Source organism: Echinops telfairi, unplaced genomic scaffold (assembly GCF_000313985.2).
Source record: "Echinops telfairi isolate 266 unplaced genomic scaffold, ASM31398v2 ScPeMD7_3533;HRSCAF=4204_0, whole genome shotgun sequence".
NCBI classification, from domain to species: Eukaryota; Metazoa; Chordata; class Mammalia; order Afrosoricida; family Tenrecidae; genus Echinops; species Echinops telfairi.
Window position 1 is genome coordinate 86,941,046 of NW_022107431.1, and position 21,945 is coordinate 86,962,990.

The 21,945-nt window shown below is 37.1% G+C and overlaps 1 protein-coding gene across 2 annotated transcripts in view; it reads left to right on the forward strand.

The window, feature by feature from the left end:
• The window catches only part of RNGTT (RNA guanylyltransferase and 5'-phosphatase), a 279,701-nt gene that overhangs the window by 155,104 nt on the left and 102,652 nt on the right, over positions 1-21,945 (forward strand). For both annotated transcript variants that reach the window (XM_045294543.1, XM_004696250.4), the window contains exon 13: positions 4,139-4,239. In XM_045294543.1, the coding sequence (XP_045150478.1) occupies positions 4,139-4,239 (101 nt within the window). The remainder of the gene's footprint in view (positions 1-4,138; positions 4,240-21,945) is intronic.

Consider the following 21,945-nt stretch of genomic DNA (forward strand, 5'->3'; position numbering starts at 1 on the left):
CTTATTCTTGTATGGGGTTTTCTTTGAGATCAATGAGCCTGTTGTTAGCATCTTTGCCATTTTTCTCAAATTTATAAAAAGCTGTTAGAATGTTAATATTTTACACATATATACATACACATACATATTTAAAAATACTAGTAATGACGATGCCTAACACAGTTTCCTTCCTAAATAAGTTCTTCTGTATATGACCCCATTTCTATCATGCCTTCATTGAATTGACATATTTGTTTTCCCTTCAGTAGATCCTGTGTTTGTTTTTTTTTAATCCTGTGGTTTTCTACCCCAATATTGATCATTTATTTTATGTTTTGAATCTACATGATGAATATTGTCTCTCCTTCAAGACTTACAATGTCTGTTCCTCTAAAATCAGTCCTTAGGCTACTGTTAGGTAAATAGTTTCTCTTCACTGTGTTCACAGAAGACACTTAAAACACATTGTCATATGATCTTTTTTTCTTGTAACAAATTAAATGATTGATACAGAAGAGACTACAGTTTATCTTTCACAGTCATTGCCAAATATACAAAGTTTGTAGACTTAAGATGTTTCACAAATACTTTTGTATTTACTTGAATTTGAAGCTTCCAGTGTAAAAAAAAGTAATTGCGGTATCAAAGATAAGAGAACTGAGTTAGAGGACAAGCTATGTGTTGACGTATATTGGTTAAGTTTAACACATATATTGGTTAAAAGTAAATGCATAGAGAAAGATATGCCAAGCTGATATTAATGAAAATAAAGCTGGAATGGCTATGTTCATTTCATCATATATTTAAGAGCAAAGAATATTACCACAGAGAGGATCTTTTTATAATAATCAGTTCCTCAAGAGAACATAACTGTACTAAGTTTGTCTGCATTTAATGAAGAGTTTCATAGTACATGAAGCAAAAACTGGCAGAAGTGAAAAGAGAAATGCATGAATTTATTTTCGAGTTGGAGATCTGAATACCCCTCCCATAATAATTGGTAGAATAAGCTTACAAAAGCTCAAAGATTTAGAAGACTTGAATAGCAGCATAATCAACTACCTTGTCCTGACCCTAACAGAACTCACCATCACACAGTAGTAGAACCAGTGATCTTTTCAAGGGCTCACAGAATATGTAACCATGTCTGGGTCATTCTGAAGGCAAGACTGGTTTAACATTCAAAGTCAGTGCATATAATGACCCTCATCAACAGTGACATAGAATCATCTCAATGTGTTAAAAAGTGCTTTATCAAATTTAAAGTTTTTTTTTTATCACACAAGCACTTGTAATAAAACTAGAGCTACTTTTATATTTAATGTTGACTTCTAAATACTTGTGCCTTATGATCAGGAATAAGGACTGCTTCTCTCTTCTGGTCCTGTACCACACTATATGACTTAGCCAGTGTTAAAAGCAAGAAAAATAAATAAAAGTGATCTAGACTAGAATGGAAAAAGTAAAATTGCTTTTATTTTCAAATGATATGATCATCTATATAGAAAAATCCCCCAAACGTACAAAATTTTCACTAGAATTTCTAAGTCATGGTACAAATGCCAATATTTAGAAATATGAAAAATTGAAATGTTTTTGAATGATAATTTACAATAATATCAAAATATGAAATTGTTAGGAGTAAATCAACAAAACTAATACACACTGTTTATGGAAAAATCACAGAACAATGCTGAAAGAAATTTAAGAAGACTTAAAGCAATAGATTTACAATATTTATTAACCAAAATATTAATATTTCAACTCTTATTTGACCACTTTACTCAGTATAATCTTAATTAAAAATCTCAGTAGGTTTTCATTTATCATAGAAAAACTTATTTTAAAATTTAGGTGAAAGTGCTGATGGCCTACATTAGCTAAGTGTTTTCAGAGGGAACAATTTGAAGCCATATCTGAGTTTAAAACTTAGTCTAAAGCTGTACTACCTGAGAAAATATGGTATTAGCAGAGAGACATATATCGATGCCACAGATTCTCAAACAACTCTCACTCTGTGTTAGAATGGACAGGGTCGAATGTCCCCTGTGGGTTTCTGAGACTGTAACTCTCTATGAGAGTGGAAACCTTATCTTTCTCCTGTGGAGCAGCTGGTGGTTTCCAACTCCTGACCTTGCCCTTAGCAGCCCAGTATGTAACCACTATGCTACCTTGCAACAGAGTAGTAGGATCAAAATTATATCTGTAAATGATGGATTTTTGACAAAGGTGCCAAGACGATTAAACCAGGAAGGGACAATCTTTTCAACAAATGGTGCTGAATTGATTTTATATCCATATGCCAAACAATGAACCCATAGCCCTTTGCTTTATACCATATAAATAAACTGGAAATGATCATAGACCTAAAAATAAGCACTAGAACTCTAAAATGTTTCTAAGAAAATATAGTAGAAAAATTATAGTGAGTTCAGATAGGCATATTTCTTTAATAGGATCAAAGTATGAATTATAATAATTAAAAATGGATAATTTTAACTGCATAAACATTAAAATTCTGCTTTTCAAAAGAAATTGAGAAAATGAAAAGGCAAGCAAAAGACAGGTAGAACATATTTGTATGTCATACAGTGGCTATTTATCAACAGTTCTTATAATTCAGGAATGACACAAACAACCCAAAAAACCAACGTATTTCAACAAACACTTCATTCACCAAAGAAGAACCTACTGAGATTTTTAATTAAGATTATACTGAGTAAAGTGGTCAAATAAGAGTTGAAATCTTAATATTGTGGTTAATAACAAAATAATAATAATAACAAAAAAAATAATAAGGTCTGTCTTGGAGATCTTTTACATAATGGGAATGGACCATTATAATTTGTAAGATTTCCATTGATTGATTTTTCAGAAGTAGTTCTCCAGGCTGTTCTTCCTAGTCTTAGTCTGGAAGCTCAGTGTCACAGCAACAGAAAGCCCCCACCAACATTGTCTCTCCTTCACGGAAGACAAGAGTTTGACTACTGAATAACCACCCCTCAGAGTTGGTGTACAGGTCTACATTGGTGCTTTGGCAAAGTACTACAAACTTGGAATCTATTCTCTTAGAATTTTTTAGTGGAGGGGTAGGCATGAGGGGGGTCACAAATGAACCCATTGCAGATGATAAATAAGCACATGAAAATGTTTTCATTTGTTATTTGGAAAATGTTAATTAAATTAAGCATAATCCCCTATGATGGGAAGGATGTAGAGCAACTGGACTCATGTTGCTGGTGGGAATGGAAAATGTTACGGGCACTTTAGAAAGCAGATTGGCAGGCTATTATGAGGTTAAACATGTATTTACCATGAGATTCAGCCATTCCATTCCCAGGTACGAAATGAAGAATAAGGAGAAAAAAGAGAGAAAGAAATGACAGTGTGTCTACACACTTGTTCATGACTATTCAGAGCAGCATTATTCATGACAGCCATAAATTGGAATCAGCCTAGATATCCATCAACTAGTCAATAGACAAATAATTTGTGGTATACACATAATTTGGAATCCTAGTCATCAGTAAAAAGAAACAGACTAATACTGTATAAACAGCAGTGTTGGATCTCGGAAGTCTTACGGTAAGAATATGTTATGAGTTGTAGCAAAGGCCCTCCTAGAATGATAGAAAGTTGGGTCAGTTGTGCCAGAAGGACGGAGGAGGAATTGGTTTCAGTCATGAGGCAACTTTAGGGGGTGATTGATATATTCTGTATTATGTCTTTGGTGATAGTTATGTGCTTTTCCATTTGTCAGTACTTATTGAATAAGACAGTTCAAATTTGCTAATTTTATTCCTTATAAATTTTGCCTTGGTAAAGCTGAATGAGAAAAATAGTTTAAAACATTAAAAAAAGTATTATCAAGCTTTCTTGGAGTCATGAAAAGTTTGAATAGAATAACTGAGTTTATTCTTTTTAGGACTTGTACAGACAAGAGTCTGTAAGTCTTTTTCGAAGTCTTATGTGTGAGAAAAAGAATAAACAATGACCAGCAATAAAAGGATAGGTAACTAGTTTCATTCATTGGTTGAAGATGACAAAAATTATATTGAGAAAGGAAATAGTAATTTTGCTTAATAAAAAGTTATGATAAATCAATTAGATGTTTAGACATGTAGCTATTCATTATTATTGTCATGTTAACTCTCTTTAGAAATATAAGCCTGGTCGATGTGATGATATTTTGAAATGGAAGCCTCCCAGTCTGAATTCTGTGGATTTTCGCCTAAAGATAACAAGAATGGGAGGAGAAGGGTAAGTTGTAGCATAAATAATTCTGTTTAGTGTTGGCTTCATTGTTTACAGCAGCGGTTCTCAACCTGTGGGTCACGGCCACTTTGGGGTCAAACTACCCTTTCACAGGGGTTGCCCGACTCATAACAGTAGCAAAATTACAGTTAAGAAGTGGCAATGAAAATAATTTTATGGTTGGGGGTGGGGAGGGGTCACCACAACCTGAGGAACTGTATGCAAGGGTCGTGGCATGAGGAAGATTGAGAACCACTGGTTTAAAGGGTATGACTTTATAGATATTACAGGAGCCCTGGTAGCCCAGTGATGTAGCTTGCAGCTGCTAGCCTAAAGGTCAGTGGTTCAAAGTTGTGATATTTGGCTTCTGTAATGGGAGTAGCGATACAGTGAGTGTGGGGAGAAGGTGCGGGGGGGGGGAGACCAATCTCAGAAGGATCATGTGAAGCACCTCTTCCCCAGAGGGACAAACAACACAAACGTGGGTGAAGGAAGACAGTGATGGTGTAAGATATGAAAATAATAATTTATAATGTATCAAAGGGTCATGAGGGTGGGAAGGTAGGGGAGGGAGGAAAAAGGGGAGCTGATACCAAGGCTAAAGGAGAAAGAAAATGTTTTGAAAATGATGATGGCAACATATGTACAAATGTGCTTGATACGATTGATGTATGGATTGTTAAAAGAGCTCTAAGAGACCCAAATAAAATGATTTATTGAAGAAAAAAAGAAAAGAAAAGGATTACCCACTTCCCATGAGAAATTCTGGCTCAGCAACTGTAGTTGTCAGAGACCACATTTTTATAGGAGCAGACTCCTCTTTGTCCCGCGGAGCAGCTGGTTGGGTTGAATTTTTGAACTGCTCACCTTGCTGTGAATCCCAGTGCCTACCCCACAGCACCACCATGAATTAATTCTTCTAGCAACAACCTCAGGAAGCTTATAGGACAGTTTGATTCTGCCTTTTAGGGTTCCTGTGAATCAGAATTGACTCAATGGCATTGGGGTTAGTTTGTTTTTTTAAACACGCTATCTAATTATCATAGATTTTTCCCGTGACCCGTAACCGTTCACATTGAAACACTATAATTTTTGCCTTAAAAATCCCCTTTTACAGTAAAAAGAATACTTTATTAAATTGTAAAAGTGAGAGTTGATTTTACTTAAAAATTAGCCTGTCAAATGACTTGTTCGTATAAGCACGATCACTGGTACTATAGTTAAATGTATTGAAATGAGTATTTTTTACTTTGAAGGCTGTTGCTTTATTTCCATTTGAAGAGCAAAAATTTATCTATACTTGATTATAGTTTAATTGTTGCATTTTATTAAAAATTTTCATGTTTAGTAAGTACTAATTTTTTTATTTACTGGTCAATTTTTGCCTTTACTAATTACTCATTTGATGAAAAGATAGTATAATATTAATATTTTCATTGTTTTCCCAAACATTTTTTTCACCTTTTTAAGACACATTTTAAGGCATTTTATGCAAGTAGATACATTGCAAAAAACATAAATGCTCCAAGGAAATTGTAACGAGAACTCAGTGAAACCAAGTAAGAGCACACTAGCGGAGAACCTCGAGCTCACTAGTGTGTGTCATGAAAGTCTCGCGCTTGCCAAAGGCGAGCCGCAAATAAGCTTTTCTTTGGGAGCTAATGGAGCAAAGGGTATATAATCAGCCTTGTGGGCCATACTCCATGAGATTGTCTTCACTATGAATTTTCATAGTGAAGGTAACATGCAATGTGGTTACATTCTAAGTAATAGGTGCTTTTAATAAAGTGGTATAGATGTCAGTTTTTAAAAATTGGGAGTTTAGCATTTTATATCCTTACATAAAGCCTTATGACTTAATGGCCCAGTATAATTTAGTGGGAACAATTATTTGAGTACCCTAAATAGTGTTGCATAAGTATTTATAGATAATCTACTTATTTATTTACTCATATGTATACATACGTGCGTGCACACATATTTTTCCAATTTTCAAAAAATATTATTTCTCCAGATAAATATTGGTAAGCATTAAATTCAAAGTGATAAAGTATCTGGTATACAGATATTCTGGGTTGCCACAATATACATTAATAAATATGCTAAAACAATGGAGATACCAGTTCTGGTGGTTCTGTGCTGTTGTTTTGTTTTAAAAGACAAAGATGACTAAGTCTGTGGAAATATAATACATCAAAGAGGAAGTGCATTTTATTAAATTTCTTTATTACTAAATCTTTTTTGTCTGATGCTGTAGTTATTCTAGTTACTGTTATAGTATGATCCTCATGTCTTCTACCAATTTGTTTTTTTATTTTTGAAAAATTAGTTTGTTGTGCTTTGTACAGGTAATAACAATGATAATAAAAGCTTCATGAAGTCAAAAAGAATGCCCATTTCTCTAAGTAGCAGAAAAGGTTAATCTTTATATTTTTGTGTGTAATTTTCCATCGCAATTAATACATGTTTCTGTTAGTCGTTACTGAACCAGTTCCGACTCATGATCTCACATGTGCAGAGAACTCCAAGGGTTTCCCAGCTTGTGACCTTTCAGAAATTATTCACCAGGCCTGTCTTCCCAAGGTGCCTCTGTGTGGGTTCAAACTGTCAGTCTTTGGGCTAGGAGTTCAGTGTATAGCTATTTTGTACCACTTGGCACTCCTGCAGTTACATAAAAGAAAATGCAATTTAATTTAGAAGATTGTCACCCAAGTTTTGCTTTTGTTTTTACTATGTTTCAATGTATTTTGTTCTTTTAAACTTTTATCTATTTAAATATCTTTAAAAAGGTGAATTCCTTTTGATTCTTGTATCTTTAAAGTATTCTAAAATGTCAGCATTTAATGTAATTTTTACACAGGTAGGTCTTTATTTATGCAAGATGAGCATCCATTTTTAAAAATAGAGTCCTTAATATGAAGTATAACTTGGTAACTACTACATGAAATGTCTTATTCAGTTGTTTAGTATGCTTTTTAATACTAAAAATGATGCGTACTGTAGCAAAACTCATCACCACTGAGTTATTCTGACTCATAGCAGCCCTATAGCAGTTTTTAGTAAATCCAAAAGTGGCTAATAATAGTAAGTCAGTATGTTAGCGAAGCATTATAAGAACAAATTCATGTAATCTATTGAATGAAGAGTAGTCTGTTTCAAAAGCACGGAACTCATAGAATGTGACCTCCAATGAGCTCGGAGTTTTTATATTAATTACATTAAAATATTATATTAAAATACCATTTACTTCCATACTTACAAATATTTCTACAAACTTTTGAATGAAATGACTACCTTGAAAGATATCTTGTATCTATTAATCCTAGAAAAAATGTTAGTCATTGTATGGAGTCTTTTACCTTTCAACACAGGTTTTGAGTCATGTTTCATTGCTGTAATAAAGTAGTTATCATACAGATGTATTAGATAGAAATTTTCATACATGTTAAAAAGTCTATTAGGGTAAGTAAAAAAGTATTGCTACTGTTATTCCAGTCCATACATGCACTGGTTTATTCCAAGCAAAATGTATTTAAGTGCATGGCAGGGATATACAAATAAAACAAGTTTATAAAGTGGCTTTAAAACCAAGTGACACAAACTTAATAATAGATGTCCACTTTGTTGTTTAGCATCTGTACATTTCTATACATATTTGAACTGCTATAAAAAACAAACCCATTATTGTTCAGTTAACAAGATGCAAGTATTCTCTCACTCAGTGAGAGACATAAAATGAGGAGACAAAATGAGGAGACGTAAAATCCCAATAATAATTTGTTCATTTCTGAGAGACAGTTTATGTTAACTGTTTCCTGGTGCTGTGCACTACAAGGTCAGTGATTCAGAGCCACCCACCAGTGGCTTCTCAGGACACAGATGAGGCTGTCTACTCCTTTTGTAAAGATTTAAAGTCTCAACAACCGAAAGGGACAGTTCTACTCTGTCCTTTGGCGCTGCTGTGAGTCAGAATGGACTAGATTGCAGTGAGATTCCTGGGCAGTGTTGTCTGCTTTTCAAAATCAGTTTCAATTCCATCTGAATATTTTATTACCTGATAACTAAACTGTCACATTGGTCCACATCAAAAATCCCACTACTGGTTTCAAGACCACAAATGGCAACGTTTTTCTTCCACTGTCTATTTTTTCCCTTTTGTTTTCTGCTGGGACCTTAGACCTTTATGCCAATTTTTTTTTGAGTTCTCAGTAATCTTACTCATTTTGGTTCTATAATTTTCCATTAACATTTACCATTGGACATGGAAATACTAAGGGTCACCCCAAAGCTATACTACTTGGTTCTGGAATTAGCCCTTCATATTGGATAGTGTAGCAGGAGCCCACATTTTCTTTGGTCACAGGATTAGTTCTTTAGCTAGTAGAGCAATTCTTTTATTGCCTGTTGTTGCCCAAGATAGAGATGTGTGTAATCAACCTACCCACAGGCAAAACTAGGTAATCCCCTGATACTGCCTGTTACATCCGGAACATAGAATGGTCATTTGGCAATTTTAATTTATGGTTCCGTGGAACCATTCTTGTTTCCTGTGATTTCTACTTTGTGAATGAGAATCTCCATCCCTTTTGGCACAAAGTTGAGGGATTGGAAGCAAAAATGTTGATACTGGATTATTAGTTGGGTTAAGAAGAGCCACTCCCATTTCCATCTTTTGATTTCTCAATCCGTGTACAAGGGGACTTCAAAAATTTCATAGAAAAAAATGAATTAAAGATAAATAGATAAATAAAAATTTTCCACAAAATTTTGAAGCCCCTTCATGTGTTGACAAAGGAAAATTTGTATTGTAAATTTGCTTGCAAAATCAAAGCATCTGACCAATTTATGAACTATCAAGGGCTCATGAGGGAGGGGGGAGCAGGGAGCAGGGAGGGAGGGGAAAAATGAGGACCTAATGTCGGGGGTTTGAGTGGAGAGAAAATGTTTTGAGAATGATGTACAAATGCGCTTTACACAATTGATGTGTGTATGGATTGGCTAACAGTTGTATGAGCCCCTAATAAAATGTTTAAAAAAATAAATAAAAAGAAATAAACAAAATGAAAAAAAAAAATCAAAGCATCTGTATCCTATAAGAACACTGTCCCTTTAAGTGTGGTCTCTTAACTTAGGATGTATGTTTTGCACTTATAATTGGTGAGATAGTTAAAGTTTATTGTGCAAGCCTGGCTGATAAACATATGTGGGGTTAATTGAAGGGTGGAGAGATAAATGGCTTGGTGAACCTCGCCTTTCTAGTCCTCAGGTCTCTTACTTTCTGATGGTCGGACCAGGGTGCAGCTGCCTTAGTAGTTCCCTGCTTCAGCCGGCAAGGCTTACTTCCTGCAAGACATCCCTGAGGAGAAGCCGCATGGACCTATCCTGATGCAGCCCTGGGTGCAGGAGCAGCCGTGTGGAGACCCCTGCCAGAGCTGAGATGCTTACACATTCACTGGCTCGGTTTTCCTCCTGCAGTCTGGATCGTTGTGTCTGTTTTTGAGATGGAGAAGGACTTTGTGGATAGGTGTTGGACATATGGGCTAATGTTGGACTTGTGGGCTTGGGCAGCAACTCTCTCTCGTACGTAGGGGTTTCTGTGCATTTGTTTCTCTAATGTACCCAGACTAACGCAACGGGGCAAAGCTTGTTCTGCTAAGTCAATTGCTTCTAGGTGTTGAGGTTGATAGTGTTAGGTGCTGTAAAGATAGTTCCAATTCAAAATGATCTGTGTACAACAGAGTGAAACACTGCCCAATCCTACACCATGCTCACAACCATTGCTTGTGTGAGCTCATTCTTGTAGCCACTCTATCAGCCTGTCTCATTGAGGGTGTTTTCCCCTTTCACGGACCTGCTATTTTACCAAGCCTGTGTCCTGCTCCAAGGATTGTTCACTCATGATGACATGTCCAAAATAGATGAAGCCTTGCCATCTTTGCTTCTAAGGTGATGGGTGGAGTAAAAGGAGTGAATTCCAAAAGAGTGTTTGATTAGAAGCCCTCTTTTGTGGCAAAACATGTTAATGAATAAGACACTCCAAAGTTCACAAGAGGGTAGGGTTGATGGAAGCTTAAGGGATCAAAGGGAATATTGGATCTGAAATACGTCTGTAGATTGGTGAGCCTCTTGTTCTCCTCCGAGATAAAGATGTGTGTCATCAACCTACCCTTAGGTAATTGAGTAATTGGCCTCAGCACTTCTCTGCCATTAGTAGGTTCTCCATTCAGTGGTAGCTGTGACCACCCAATCATTGCTGGTTAGAGCTGAGCCCGGGCGTAATTTCTTTACTACCTCAGTTGCTGGTTTTTATTTGATTGAGCCTTTGGATATCTGAGGAAAGAAACTGATTGACATTCAGAATGAGTTATTTTGTCCACTAATTATTGAGCTTCTCTGTAGTGAATGCCCTTTGGTGGGAATTCACTTAGGGTGCATTCTCTCCCCACCCCACCCCCAATCTGTCTATTCTGAAAAGTTCCTGAACAAACCCAGACCTTGTTTTCACCAACCTTTCAATCTTATTCTTTCCACAACTGATTATCCTTCCGAACTCCTGGCAGCTGCTCATAAATGAATGTAGATTTGCTCTTAGACATCAATGTAGATTTGCTCTTCCAGGCATCTCTGAGTGCATACTGGACTGCTTACATTTTGGCCCACTGGGATCCTTATTATTATTATTACTATTACTCTCCAGTAGTGCTGAAGAATAAGAAAACTGAGGTTTTCCTTATTCACTTGCTTTTAAGAAATCTATTACCTATGGATTGAAGAGAAGACAGACCCTGCAAAGAGTAATCTTCTGAACCAGTGTCTTCCGAACCGGTTCTTCTTCAGTATTTTATCAAACAATTCCACTTAATGATAGTTTTCTGCCATGCCTACACTTATGGCTTAATTATAACACCCAGTTCATTTCGGGCAACTTGAGTCGTCCCTGTACTGCCTTTCCATTTCTGAGTCCATTAGTAAGGTAAGATCTGTTTCTTAGAGAAATAACACCCTTTAGAAAATGGCATGGGTTTGCTCTAAAACTTCAAAGATTTGTGCGAATTCCCCTGTTGGAGCCTGCTAGGAACTCTGGGCCAGTGTTTCTCAAAAAGGTGATACTGCCACTTGGGAGGTACTGGAATGATCCAAGCTGCCTGCAAAAGCAAATAACTTAAATTTTATCCTGAATTATGGGCGATAGACAACATTTTTTATTCCCAGGAAGGTGCTGAGTAATTTTTTTCTTAAGAAAGGTCGGTAGGCCAAATTAAGATTGGGAATGGGATGGGATGGGGAGAACTGCAAAAAATCTGAAGCTCTTTTTTTAGTAGGATTTTTTTCTTTTGTACTGTTTTGAGTTGTGAAATTCCAAAGTATTTTACATGTGCTGTAAACTCAAAAAATAAACCCACTGCCATTGAGTTTATGCAGACTTATAGTGACCCCATAGGACAGGGTAGAACTGTCCTTGTGAGTTTCTGAGACTAACTCTATACAGTAGTAGAAAGCCCTGTGTTTCTCCTGCGGAGCAGCTGGTGGTTTCAAACTACAGCCCTTGTGGGTAATCCCTGTGCCACCAGGGCTCCCTTTAGAGGTGCTATAGGATGAACGATTGAGTTTTGATACTACCAGTTAGGGTTCTTATTAAGGATGGCAAGAAATACAAATATGGCAGTGGAGAATTTCTAGGAAGAATTTAGAGTTTTAAAAATAAGTGAATATATATGTATGTACAATTTATATGTGTATAAGTATATCCATGCAAACGTGCATAAAACCTGTATGCACATTTTCTAATTCTATACACTGAAAGGACTTTTAAAAAGCAATATATTCGATAGTCATGAGCACATCTCAGAGCAGTATATTGATTTCTAATATCATTCCTTACTCTCAGAGAGGCTTGTTGTCGCACTGAGGCTAGAAGATGCATGATGAATCTATGTCGTCTTGTGCCAGAAACTAGCCAAGTGCTTTGAAAAGACATGGTAGTGTATTTAGAGCCAACTAAAGGGGCTCTCACTTGCCAAATCTGGGGCAATTTGAACATAAAAATAATCAACAACAGGAATAAATTGTAAACTTGAAGAAAATATAAATATCGGAATCTCCAGTGATAATAAATTGAGGGTGAGAGGAAGCAGACTCTTGCTTTCAATAGAATACTAACTGTGGAAGCAGTCCTAAAGTTAGAAAATCACATTTTTATTACCGTCACTGTAAATTGGCTCAGACAAGAATAATCAATGGAAGGTCATTGCGATCGGCTCACAGAGCAAGGTCATGGTGCAGTCCTGGGAGGGGCATACGGAGTTACATATCGAGAACTTGGACATGCAGAACGACCCTGGAACGTACTATGCAACGGGACCAGCTCCGAGGGCACCCACCATGCCGTTGTGACGCTGCGCGTGTGCAGCCGCCTACCTGCCCTCTGGCCTTTCCTGGGCATTGTGGCCGATGTCCTCGTGCTGGTCACCATCATCTTCATCTAGGAGAAGGGGCGCAAGCCCGAGGACGTCCTGGATGATGAGAACATGGGTCTGCACCACTGAAGAGCAGCTGACACAACATGAATGACAAAGACAAACAGATCCGCCAGAGGAACTCCAGCTGAGCGCAGGCCACCTGAGGTCTGGACAAGGGAGCGGCCCCTCCAGTAGTCAGACATCACTCCTCCCTCTGGAAGCCACCTGGGTAGCCAGCCCCCACCCAGAGATTACAGTCAGAAGCCAGTCCCTCTTTCCAGCCAAACCAGGTGTCTCCCCAAGTCTCCTGAACCCTGGGTGCTTGATGGGACCCTGTGCACTCCCTTGTCCTGCTGTGCCCCCTCCCCATCCACAACCGTGACTGGAGTCTCATGTGTCCCCAGGCCCCTGACGTGCCAACTGCAATTGTGAGTGAGCAGTGGGGTCTGCTGGAAAGGCCTCCCACCTAACCTCTGTTCACAAATAAAGGTTGACTCGGCTCAAAAAAGAAAAGAAAAAAAAAGAATAATCAATGGATAAGCTAAGCTTATAAGAAGCAGGATATTTGTATGGTTGCTTATCACTTACAAGAGGAAAAATAGTAACCATGCATCTTAGAATTGAATTGGTTTATCACAGTTAATATGCAGTGAGGGACAAGTGAACATCAAATGTCTTCTATAGGATCTGACTGCAGATGTACATATAACCTGAGTTTAATCATGAGGAAACATTGAACAGATCCCAAAAGAGGAATATTACATTGTTTTTAAAGGGGCCTGTATTTTTATATGCCAGTGCCCTAAAGCATAAAGAACAGACTGAGTAACACATATATAAAATGCTACTTTCAATTTTAGGAAGCCGGTAGATATCTTTCAGCACAAGTACAGCATCCCTGAGAACTTTTATTTTCTGTACTCTCTTCCCTGTTGAACACCCATTGTTTAGCCTTCATTCCTTTGTGCTAGGCATAGGAATACAATCAATGCCTGTTCTTAACATTAAACTTCTAGATTATAATTTTCACAGTACTGTTATAAAATTAATTTTGGTAATTTCCAATGAAATAAGCTTTTGATTATAGAACAGTTCACAAGCACACATGCTATACATGGCTTGCTTAAAAAGGCTTTTTATTTCTTATGTAGAGGGATCATATGACCTTTTTAGACAGTACAGTATTACAAGAAGGACCATCTCATTAAAAGTGTTAAAAGAATTTAGGATAACTGAAGTTTAAGCATAACAAATAGATTTGAAATTAAAATATATTTGAAATCCATTTTTTAATCACATCAATAATCATATTCCTCTTAGATCACACATTGGATTAAAAAAATAAAAGAATGATTACAGCGAACCCTCGCCACTTCGTGTTTCGACTTCCGCGGCTTCACTCTATCGCGGTTTTTGCGTAACAGCGCATGCTCTGTCATTACGGCCACTGATTGGCTCATACTGTACACGCTTGATGCCATAAGTAATATAATAAATAATGATAATTGTAACGTCCAAAATGTTTTACTGTATTTTCCCTTTTTCGTTTAATAAATTGGGTAATACGAGTGTAATGGTGACTAAAGGGTGTTTTTTCATGTCCTCTATGCTCTAACTACGAAAATATTTGATTTACAAATAAGGAATCTTACTTCGGGAATTTCATTTATCACGGTAGGGTCTAGAACCGATTAACCGCGATAAACGAGGGTTCACTGTATATGACAGAATGGAGATTGCCTAAGGTTGTTATTTAAACTGTAAAGAAATAGAGGAGAAAATGTTACTTCTTTGAGCCTGAGGGAGAATTCCAAAGACAGTTTATGGTTAACCTTGTGAAAGGTATAGCTTTGTGGTTGGCCTATTAGGGTTGAAATGTTGTTAAAAATCCCATATGTTATCCTATACATAATTTTGAAAATTGCATTTTATATTTTTAAAACGTGATTTTTGTAATTCTTAATTTAAATTGGGGAATCTGTAGCCTATAAAATCTGTTCTTGAAATTTTGCCATCTTTAGCATAATGTGTTGACTTTTCTAGAAGTCTTTTGGACATACTGATAAGAAAAAGATATTTCACTATTTAAGGAATATAAGATTTTTTCTATTCAAGATGTACAATTAATTTACTATTCTCTTTACTAGTTCCATATAAAATAAATGTTTTGAAGTCTTATGATCAAGTTCTCTTTTCCTATTTAATAGTATTCCTTTATATTTAGCTACGATGTTGTACAGATGGGTCAGAACAGACTTGATAGCTCCTAACAGTTGGGTCAGTATGAGTCAAGTACCAAGTCAACATGACTTAGCAACAGGTTCAACAGGTTGTTGATATATGCATACTTACAATTAGCATTTTTGTTTCACAAGTCATGCTTTTTGTCATTATTTACACCTTTTGTATTTTTTATTGCCGTTAACACTAAATTCTCCCTCTTTTTTTGCTGTTTTGAATTTGCCGGGTATCTTTTTGCCTATTAATTTATTTTCAGCTTTTTAATTTTCACTGTGATCAGTCATGAGTAAGACTGTTAAACTGAAAGCTGTCTTACTTTGAGACATAGAAACAATACAAGTCCCATCTGACGATGTACCAGTCACTAACTATTGCATAGTTAGAGTGGGATTGTGCATGTTTGGCCACCAGTGGTGGTGGCTTTAATGAAATGACTTGATAAGGTAGTGATGTGACTGGTGGGTAGTAGTTGTTCAACCTGAAAACTGTTAGATGGTTCCCTAAAGACGATTGTTTTTAATAATCAAATTAGATGATTTCTCTAGGGATTCAAGAATTACAGAACACTTTTTTTCCCTCCCTTTTACTTCCCTTCATATTTCTTAGGACTATCACTCTGGATTGTTTCTTCTTATTGTTAGCACTTAGCTCCAACTAGCACTCTGCTCCAGATAGCAAACAAGATGAAACCCCAAAGCCAAGTTTCTGGAGTTTTTCTGATTTGATGTTAACTGGATGAAGTCTGCATATATCTTTTGAGAATATAGTGATGGAAGTCACATGCAATGTGTATGGTGATTCTTTTCACACATTAGCCTAATCCTTCAGTGGACATATTTCACTACTTTGAATTGTGTTTCTTGGAAATGTAGTTGGTTTTGTTAAGCTCATTGTATATTTACTAGAGAATTCAATTCTTTCTTTAAGGATTGTTGTTCTGTAACTACATGGTTTTCTTTTTCCTACCATAATTTATTTATATTGTTTGGCCTATTTCCCTCCCCCTTCCACTCCAAAGACTGTTTCTGTGTGATCACATTATTGTTTGCATTTCTTCCCTTGTTAACTTAGCGGTTGTATATTTTTTCATGGCAGAAATGGTTTCTTTCTGTGCTTGCATTCATTGTCAGATACATGTTGTCCTTATAATTTGGAAATAGGATAACGAGTACTTCCTCCACCAAAATGTTCTTTGCTCTTTCCCGTTACATAAGAATTTTGTAATAATGTACAAAGCAAGAAATAAAGCCCCCAGAAAAGAAAGAAAAGACAAACCGTTTAAAAATGCAAACACACTTTCTGATGGATATATAGGTTACCTGATCTTGTGCATGTCTGCAAATCTCTTTACTGATTAGTAGTTCTTTATTGCCCTTGTCTGCTAACTCTAGTGTTGAAGCTGAGAAGTTTAATGCTACCTTGATTCTTTCCCATTTTTTGTGGTTACCTTGTTCTTTTGCTGTGGTTGACTAAATACGCTCACGTCTAGTTGCTGAAATGTTCATAATGGTGGGAGTCCACATGTGAAGAAAAAATGTGTTTTCTATTGTGGATCATTTATGTATTAGCAGTGAGGCTAATGCTTCCGTGCGTCTGTAATTTTATACATCCTCCCATCTCAGGCCTCAGCCGTTTGCACCCTGAGTTCTAGTATGAAAGGACAGCCAAGTCCATTACTGGAGGGAAGTGTTGATCCTGCCTGAGGTATTTTCATAGATTTCTATGTCCTGGACTCTTCCCAGACTTTGCTCATTTCCAATCTTCATCTTGGGGCTCTTTCTTAGCCTTTGAAGGAGAAAACCACAAATTGATTCCACTACCAGTGTGGGGGGAGGTCAAATGCTTACAGACATTCTCCCTTAAAGGCAGTTAGTCGCCAGACTACACAGTAGGCCCTGCTCCCTGCTGCTGGGGACAGTGAACCTATTTCTCCATGAGGCTTGGGACCATTAGCTTGGTTCCTGTAGGTGGAATTCACACCCCAATGATAATGGTCTCTATCAGTTGAGGTCAAACAGGTCAAACCTGCTATGTGACATCCGAAGTTAAGCTGCCATCCTAATTCCAGGATCCGCCCATCTTGCCACATGTGTACCCCCAATCCCTCCTCTTCTATTGCGTGGTTCCCTTAGATCACCCCCTCCCATTATTGTATTACCTATAGCACAACCCCTTCCTATGACGTACGTCTGCCCCTGTAATTAGAGGGCTTGCATGTCCCCAGAGAATATAAAAGCCTTGGTTAGCATAACGATTCTCCCTCTCTCTCTCCACATGGATCACCAAGAGGGGCTGAGGTGAGCATTGCTACCATAAAATGTGTCTGACTCCATTATTTCAATATCTCTTCTATCTCATGCACTCTATAAAGGTACTATAATCTTTACTTATTATCGCTGTACAATTGCGGCTACCGGACCCGTAATGATGTGCTAGGGGCTGGCTTCCCCTTATACCAGGAAGTTCTCTAATTCAGTACCTCACTTTTACTTTATCAGATACTTGGTATAAAAAGACAATGGTTGGTAATTAATTGAGCATACGGGGAACTGAAACATGTTTAAACTATCTTCCTGAACTTTTTAATATATGTATGTGTGTTTGCATTTTTAACCGGTTTGTCTTTTCTTTCTTTTCTGGGGGCTTTATTTCTTGCTTTGTACATTATTACAAAAAAGATATTTTTAAGCATCTTTTTCTTTTTGTAAAACTAGCTATAGGTGTTTTCTTCACGGTCAAACACTATATATTGTACTTTTAAGTACTATTTGCACTTACCCTTCTCAAAGATCTTTTTTAATCTTGTCTGAAGGCAAGATAAAAACATCTTGGGACTAGGGCTCCAGTTCACACATGCACAGGTTTATTCCAAACAACATATCTTAAAAGTATATCTCTGTGACCAGTGGATGGCTGCAGACAAGTTTCTCAGTAGTGCATTTGCCTTTTTAAAAAATATACTTCTTGTTCCGTGAAAACGATTTTAAAGTTAGGGCTAATACAAACTTTTAAACAAAACTTTTCCTAAATCATTGAAGCTTTGCAACAAGTTTACTGAAATGCTGCTCCTCATAGAACAATAGTTTTTAGATGAATCAAGCATTTTAAGGAAGGTTCTGAAAATTTCAAAGATGAACCAAGAGGAAACCATCACCCTTGTCCCTGACAACAAATTGGCTAAGGTCCAGTAACTGGTGGAAGAAGACCATATAATTAGCATTGATAGCTATTGAAGCTAAGAGTCTCATATGGTTCTGCATTTTCTGTTTTAAGTGGACATCTTGGCTTTAGCTAGCTTTTGCTTCAGTGGGTGCTAGAAGCATTGCCCAAAGGTCAGCTAGCTCAAAGAGCTGGTATTTTCATCAATCTTTTAAGCAAGATCAAAGCTAATGATATATTCTAACTGTGGACAAGTCTTGGGTTTACAAATATGACCCCAGGGAGCAAGGTCCAAACAAAATAGTGGATTCTGAGTGGATCTCCTAGAGCATTTCCATTTGAGACAGAAAGGTCAGCTTGGCTTATGGTGAATTTTTGGGAATTCTAAAGGGATAATTTTGACTTATTTTTAAAAACCACAATAGTCAGGGGGTTATTAGGAAGTTTTTAAGAAAATGGAAAGCAGCAGTGGTAAGAAAAAGGCCAGGAAAGTTATGCCACGAAATAGGAATTCTTTTCCACAGTGACAGTGCACCTGCTTGTTCTTTGAGGGCTGTTCTGTGAGTAGTTCCTTGGGAAACTGTACCCTTCCACCCTACAGTCCTGATCGATCTTCCCTCAACAACAAAAAGAGTCCTTTCTGTTTCCCAAATACAAGGAACATGGAAAAGAAGGAACATAGTTTTGTTTAATAAGGTCTCTTGTTTATGTAGCAATGATTTCTGATCTTGTATTACTCTTACATTTCTCTAAATAGCTGAATCTAGATAAAATTTCATCTCTTGAAGTTTTATATCCAATACAAGCAGCTCAGTATATTACTATATGTTTCTCACAACTTTTACCTAAGCAACTTTTTATAGGTGTATAACTTTATTGACAACAATTAAAATATTTGGTGGTACAATCCTACTCTTAATTGATGTGCTTTCTTCTTTATCATATATTTATTGCTAGGAACTCCAAGCTGAAATTCTTGTTTATATCTTAAGAATTGAAGGGAGAAATATTTGAGCTTGTTAGCCACTGTGCATTTCTCAGTGGAAATCAATTATAGAATAAAATGGTTTTAATTATTAAATAATTAGTAATAGAATTATAGTCCTTTAACTTTCACAGTCTGTTTGGAGCCAAGCCATTTAATGTGGTTTAAAGAGTTAATTATGAGGAGAGGATATTTAATATCCTCTAGTATATGACAGTTTCAAAATATAAATATGGTAATTTATTGTAAAAAGAAGACAGCTAGGGCACATCATTGTTAATGCAGTCCCTTTATCTCCAGAAAATGGAACTGATGTTAATCTTTGGATCTCAGGGGAGAGAAGACGGGGAGGGTATGGAAAGGGCTCATTAAGTTCTTTGTGTACCTCAGGAAATGACCTCAGCACACCAAATTTCCAACTTGAATAATAGGAACAACTGTGACTTATAGTTGTCACAAAGATGCCTGTAGTGGTAATATTAGTAGTAGTTTTGAATATCTTAATACATTGGCAACTGTTAGGTATGATTATTATTTCAAATCAAAGGAAATAGTTTCAATGTCTATTAACAATTTAAGTTTTAGATTTCTGAATGCTCATATATCATAGCCAAGTTGTCCAATATGAATGCTACAGATTTAGCAATTTTCTTTATATTATTACCATATATCCTTTTAGTTGGAAGTTTTCTGTATGTATATCCCAAAGGCACCTCATGTTCACATTGATAAATAGGGGTTTTATAACATGATCAGAAGACTAGATTACAAATCCTTTTTTATTAAGAACATTTTGTTTTTGTTTAAAATTGATCATGTGAAGGACATATAAGTTAAATTATTTACAAATCTTTTTTTATTAAGAACATTTTGTTTTTGTTTAAAATTGATCATGTGAAGGACATATAAGTTAAATTGTTAATATCCTGATTATTTTTACGTGGCCATTAAGCAATGACATGATTTCATCAGCGCACCAAATTTACCCATTTCAGGAAGGGTTCTAATTTATATAAAGCTATTATGTGTAATTTTTAGATGTGTAGATTGCAAGGCATTTAAATATGTACTTCTTATTAAAGGTGTAGACCACAGTACATGGTCTCAGGAGAGTTTAGAATAAACTAACTGTAAATTGCATGATTTCATTATTGTAAGGTAGTCGAGAGGCCCCAGAAACCGAATCAGCCGAATTTGAGCAAACAGGCTTTATTAGGGGAAAAACCCGCCTGGGTGAAGTCCCACAGTCCACAGCATGCCAAGGGAGTCCCGCCCTGGGCTATAGGAGTGACCTTTTTATTGCCGGGAGACACGTGGCTGGGCTGGCCCTGGGCCCGTATCTAGTAAGATGGTCAGGGATTGGAAGGTACAGGCACATCTGGGTTCCTGACTTGGCAGAGGTGTCTGCCAGGGATTGGTGCAGCAGGAGCACCTGAGTCCCTGGCCAGACAAAGGTGCCCGTCCAGGATTGGTGAGCGTAGGCATGTCCGAGCCCCTAGCCAGGTAAGAAAAGCTGCTGGTGATTGGTGGACGCAGGCACATCCGCGCCCCCTAGCCAGGCAAAGGTGGCTGTTGGTGATTGATGGAAGCAGGCATGGCCGTGCCCCGAGCCAGGTAAGGGAGCACTTCCTAGTTCCTGGTAGAGTGCACACGTGGCTGAGTGCAAGGTCCAGGGAGAATTGCATCAGCCATCTCTGATCAGCTCCGCACAGGGTGGGGGTTTATTGGTTTGACTAGACAATTATTAAGAAGCAAGCCTTTTATTTTTTGGGGGTGGGGTGGGCTATTCTAATGGTATTCCCATTTAAGCCTTTAGTTTAAAACAACAGTATTATTTAATAGTTAGTACTGGTAACAGTATTAATTATCAATTTATCATTGTTAAAAATGCTTTTATTGACAACTATGCATAAACCATTGTTGAAAGATTCTGGAAGTAAAAAAATGACTACGCTGTATCATGAAGGACTGAATACTCTAGTCAAGAAGGCGGATATATAAACATAGTGGAAAATGTTGTGCTGTCAGTGTGATTAAAGTATTAGACCAGGCTTCCTCAAACTACGGCCGGTGGGCCACATGCGGCCTGCGGAGGACATTTATCCAGCCCGCCGGGTTTTGCCCCATTTGTTTTTTTACTTCAAAATAAGATATGTGCAATGTGCATAGGAATTTGTTAATAGTTTTTTTTTATAACTATAGTCCGCCGTCCAATGGGTCTGAGGGACAGTGAACTGGCCCCCTGCTTAAAAAGTTTGAGGACTCCTCTACTAGACTCTAGTGACTAGAAGGACCCAGATGATCTTGTTGTTAGGTACCTTTGAGTCAATTTTGACTTAACAGTGATCCAGTGTGTTCACCGGACAAAGCCCTGTACCTTCCTCACAATTGTTGCCAGGTGTGAGCCAGTTGTCACTATGTCTCAGTTCATCTCTTTGATATCTTTCCTCTTTTTACTGACCCTCTCCACTCTACATATACAAATGTTTTGTTAGCAAGAGCACAGATAAAGTCTTTGGAAAATGATTCATTTGAATAGAATCTTGTAAGTAGGAATGTTGTTCAAGGCAGGAAATATCTAGAAAAGGCATGAAACTGCACAGAATGTTTATTGAGTGACACGCTTTTCTAAGTACATATTTGAGAAAAGAGGCTGGGATCAGATGAGGGTTGATGGAGGTAGCTTTGGCAAAGAATGAGCATTTATGTTGGTGCTTGACGGAAAAGTATAAAAACGACTGGATGTGTCTTCTATCTCCACGCAGTTCAACTGTTTTTTGTGATCCAGAAACCTATTATACTTTTTGTCGCCTATAACTGGCTGCTGAATAAATTCTTGTTAGTTGTACTTCTTAGATCTGATGACTT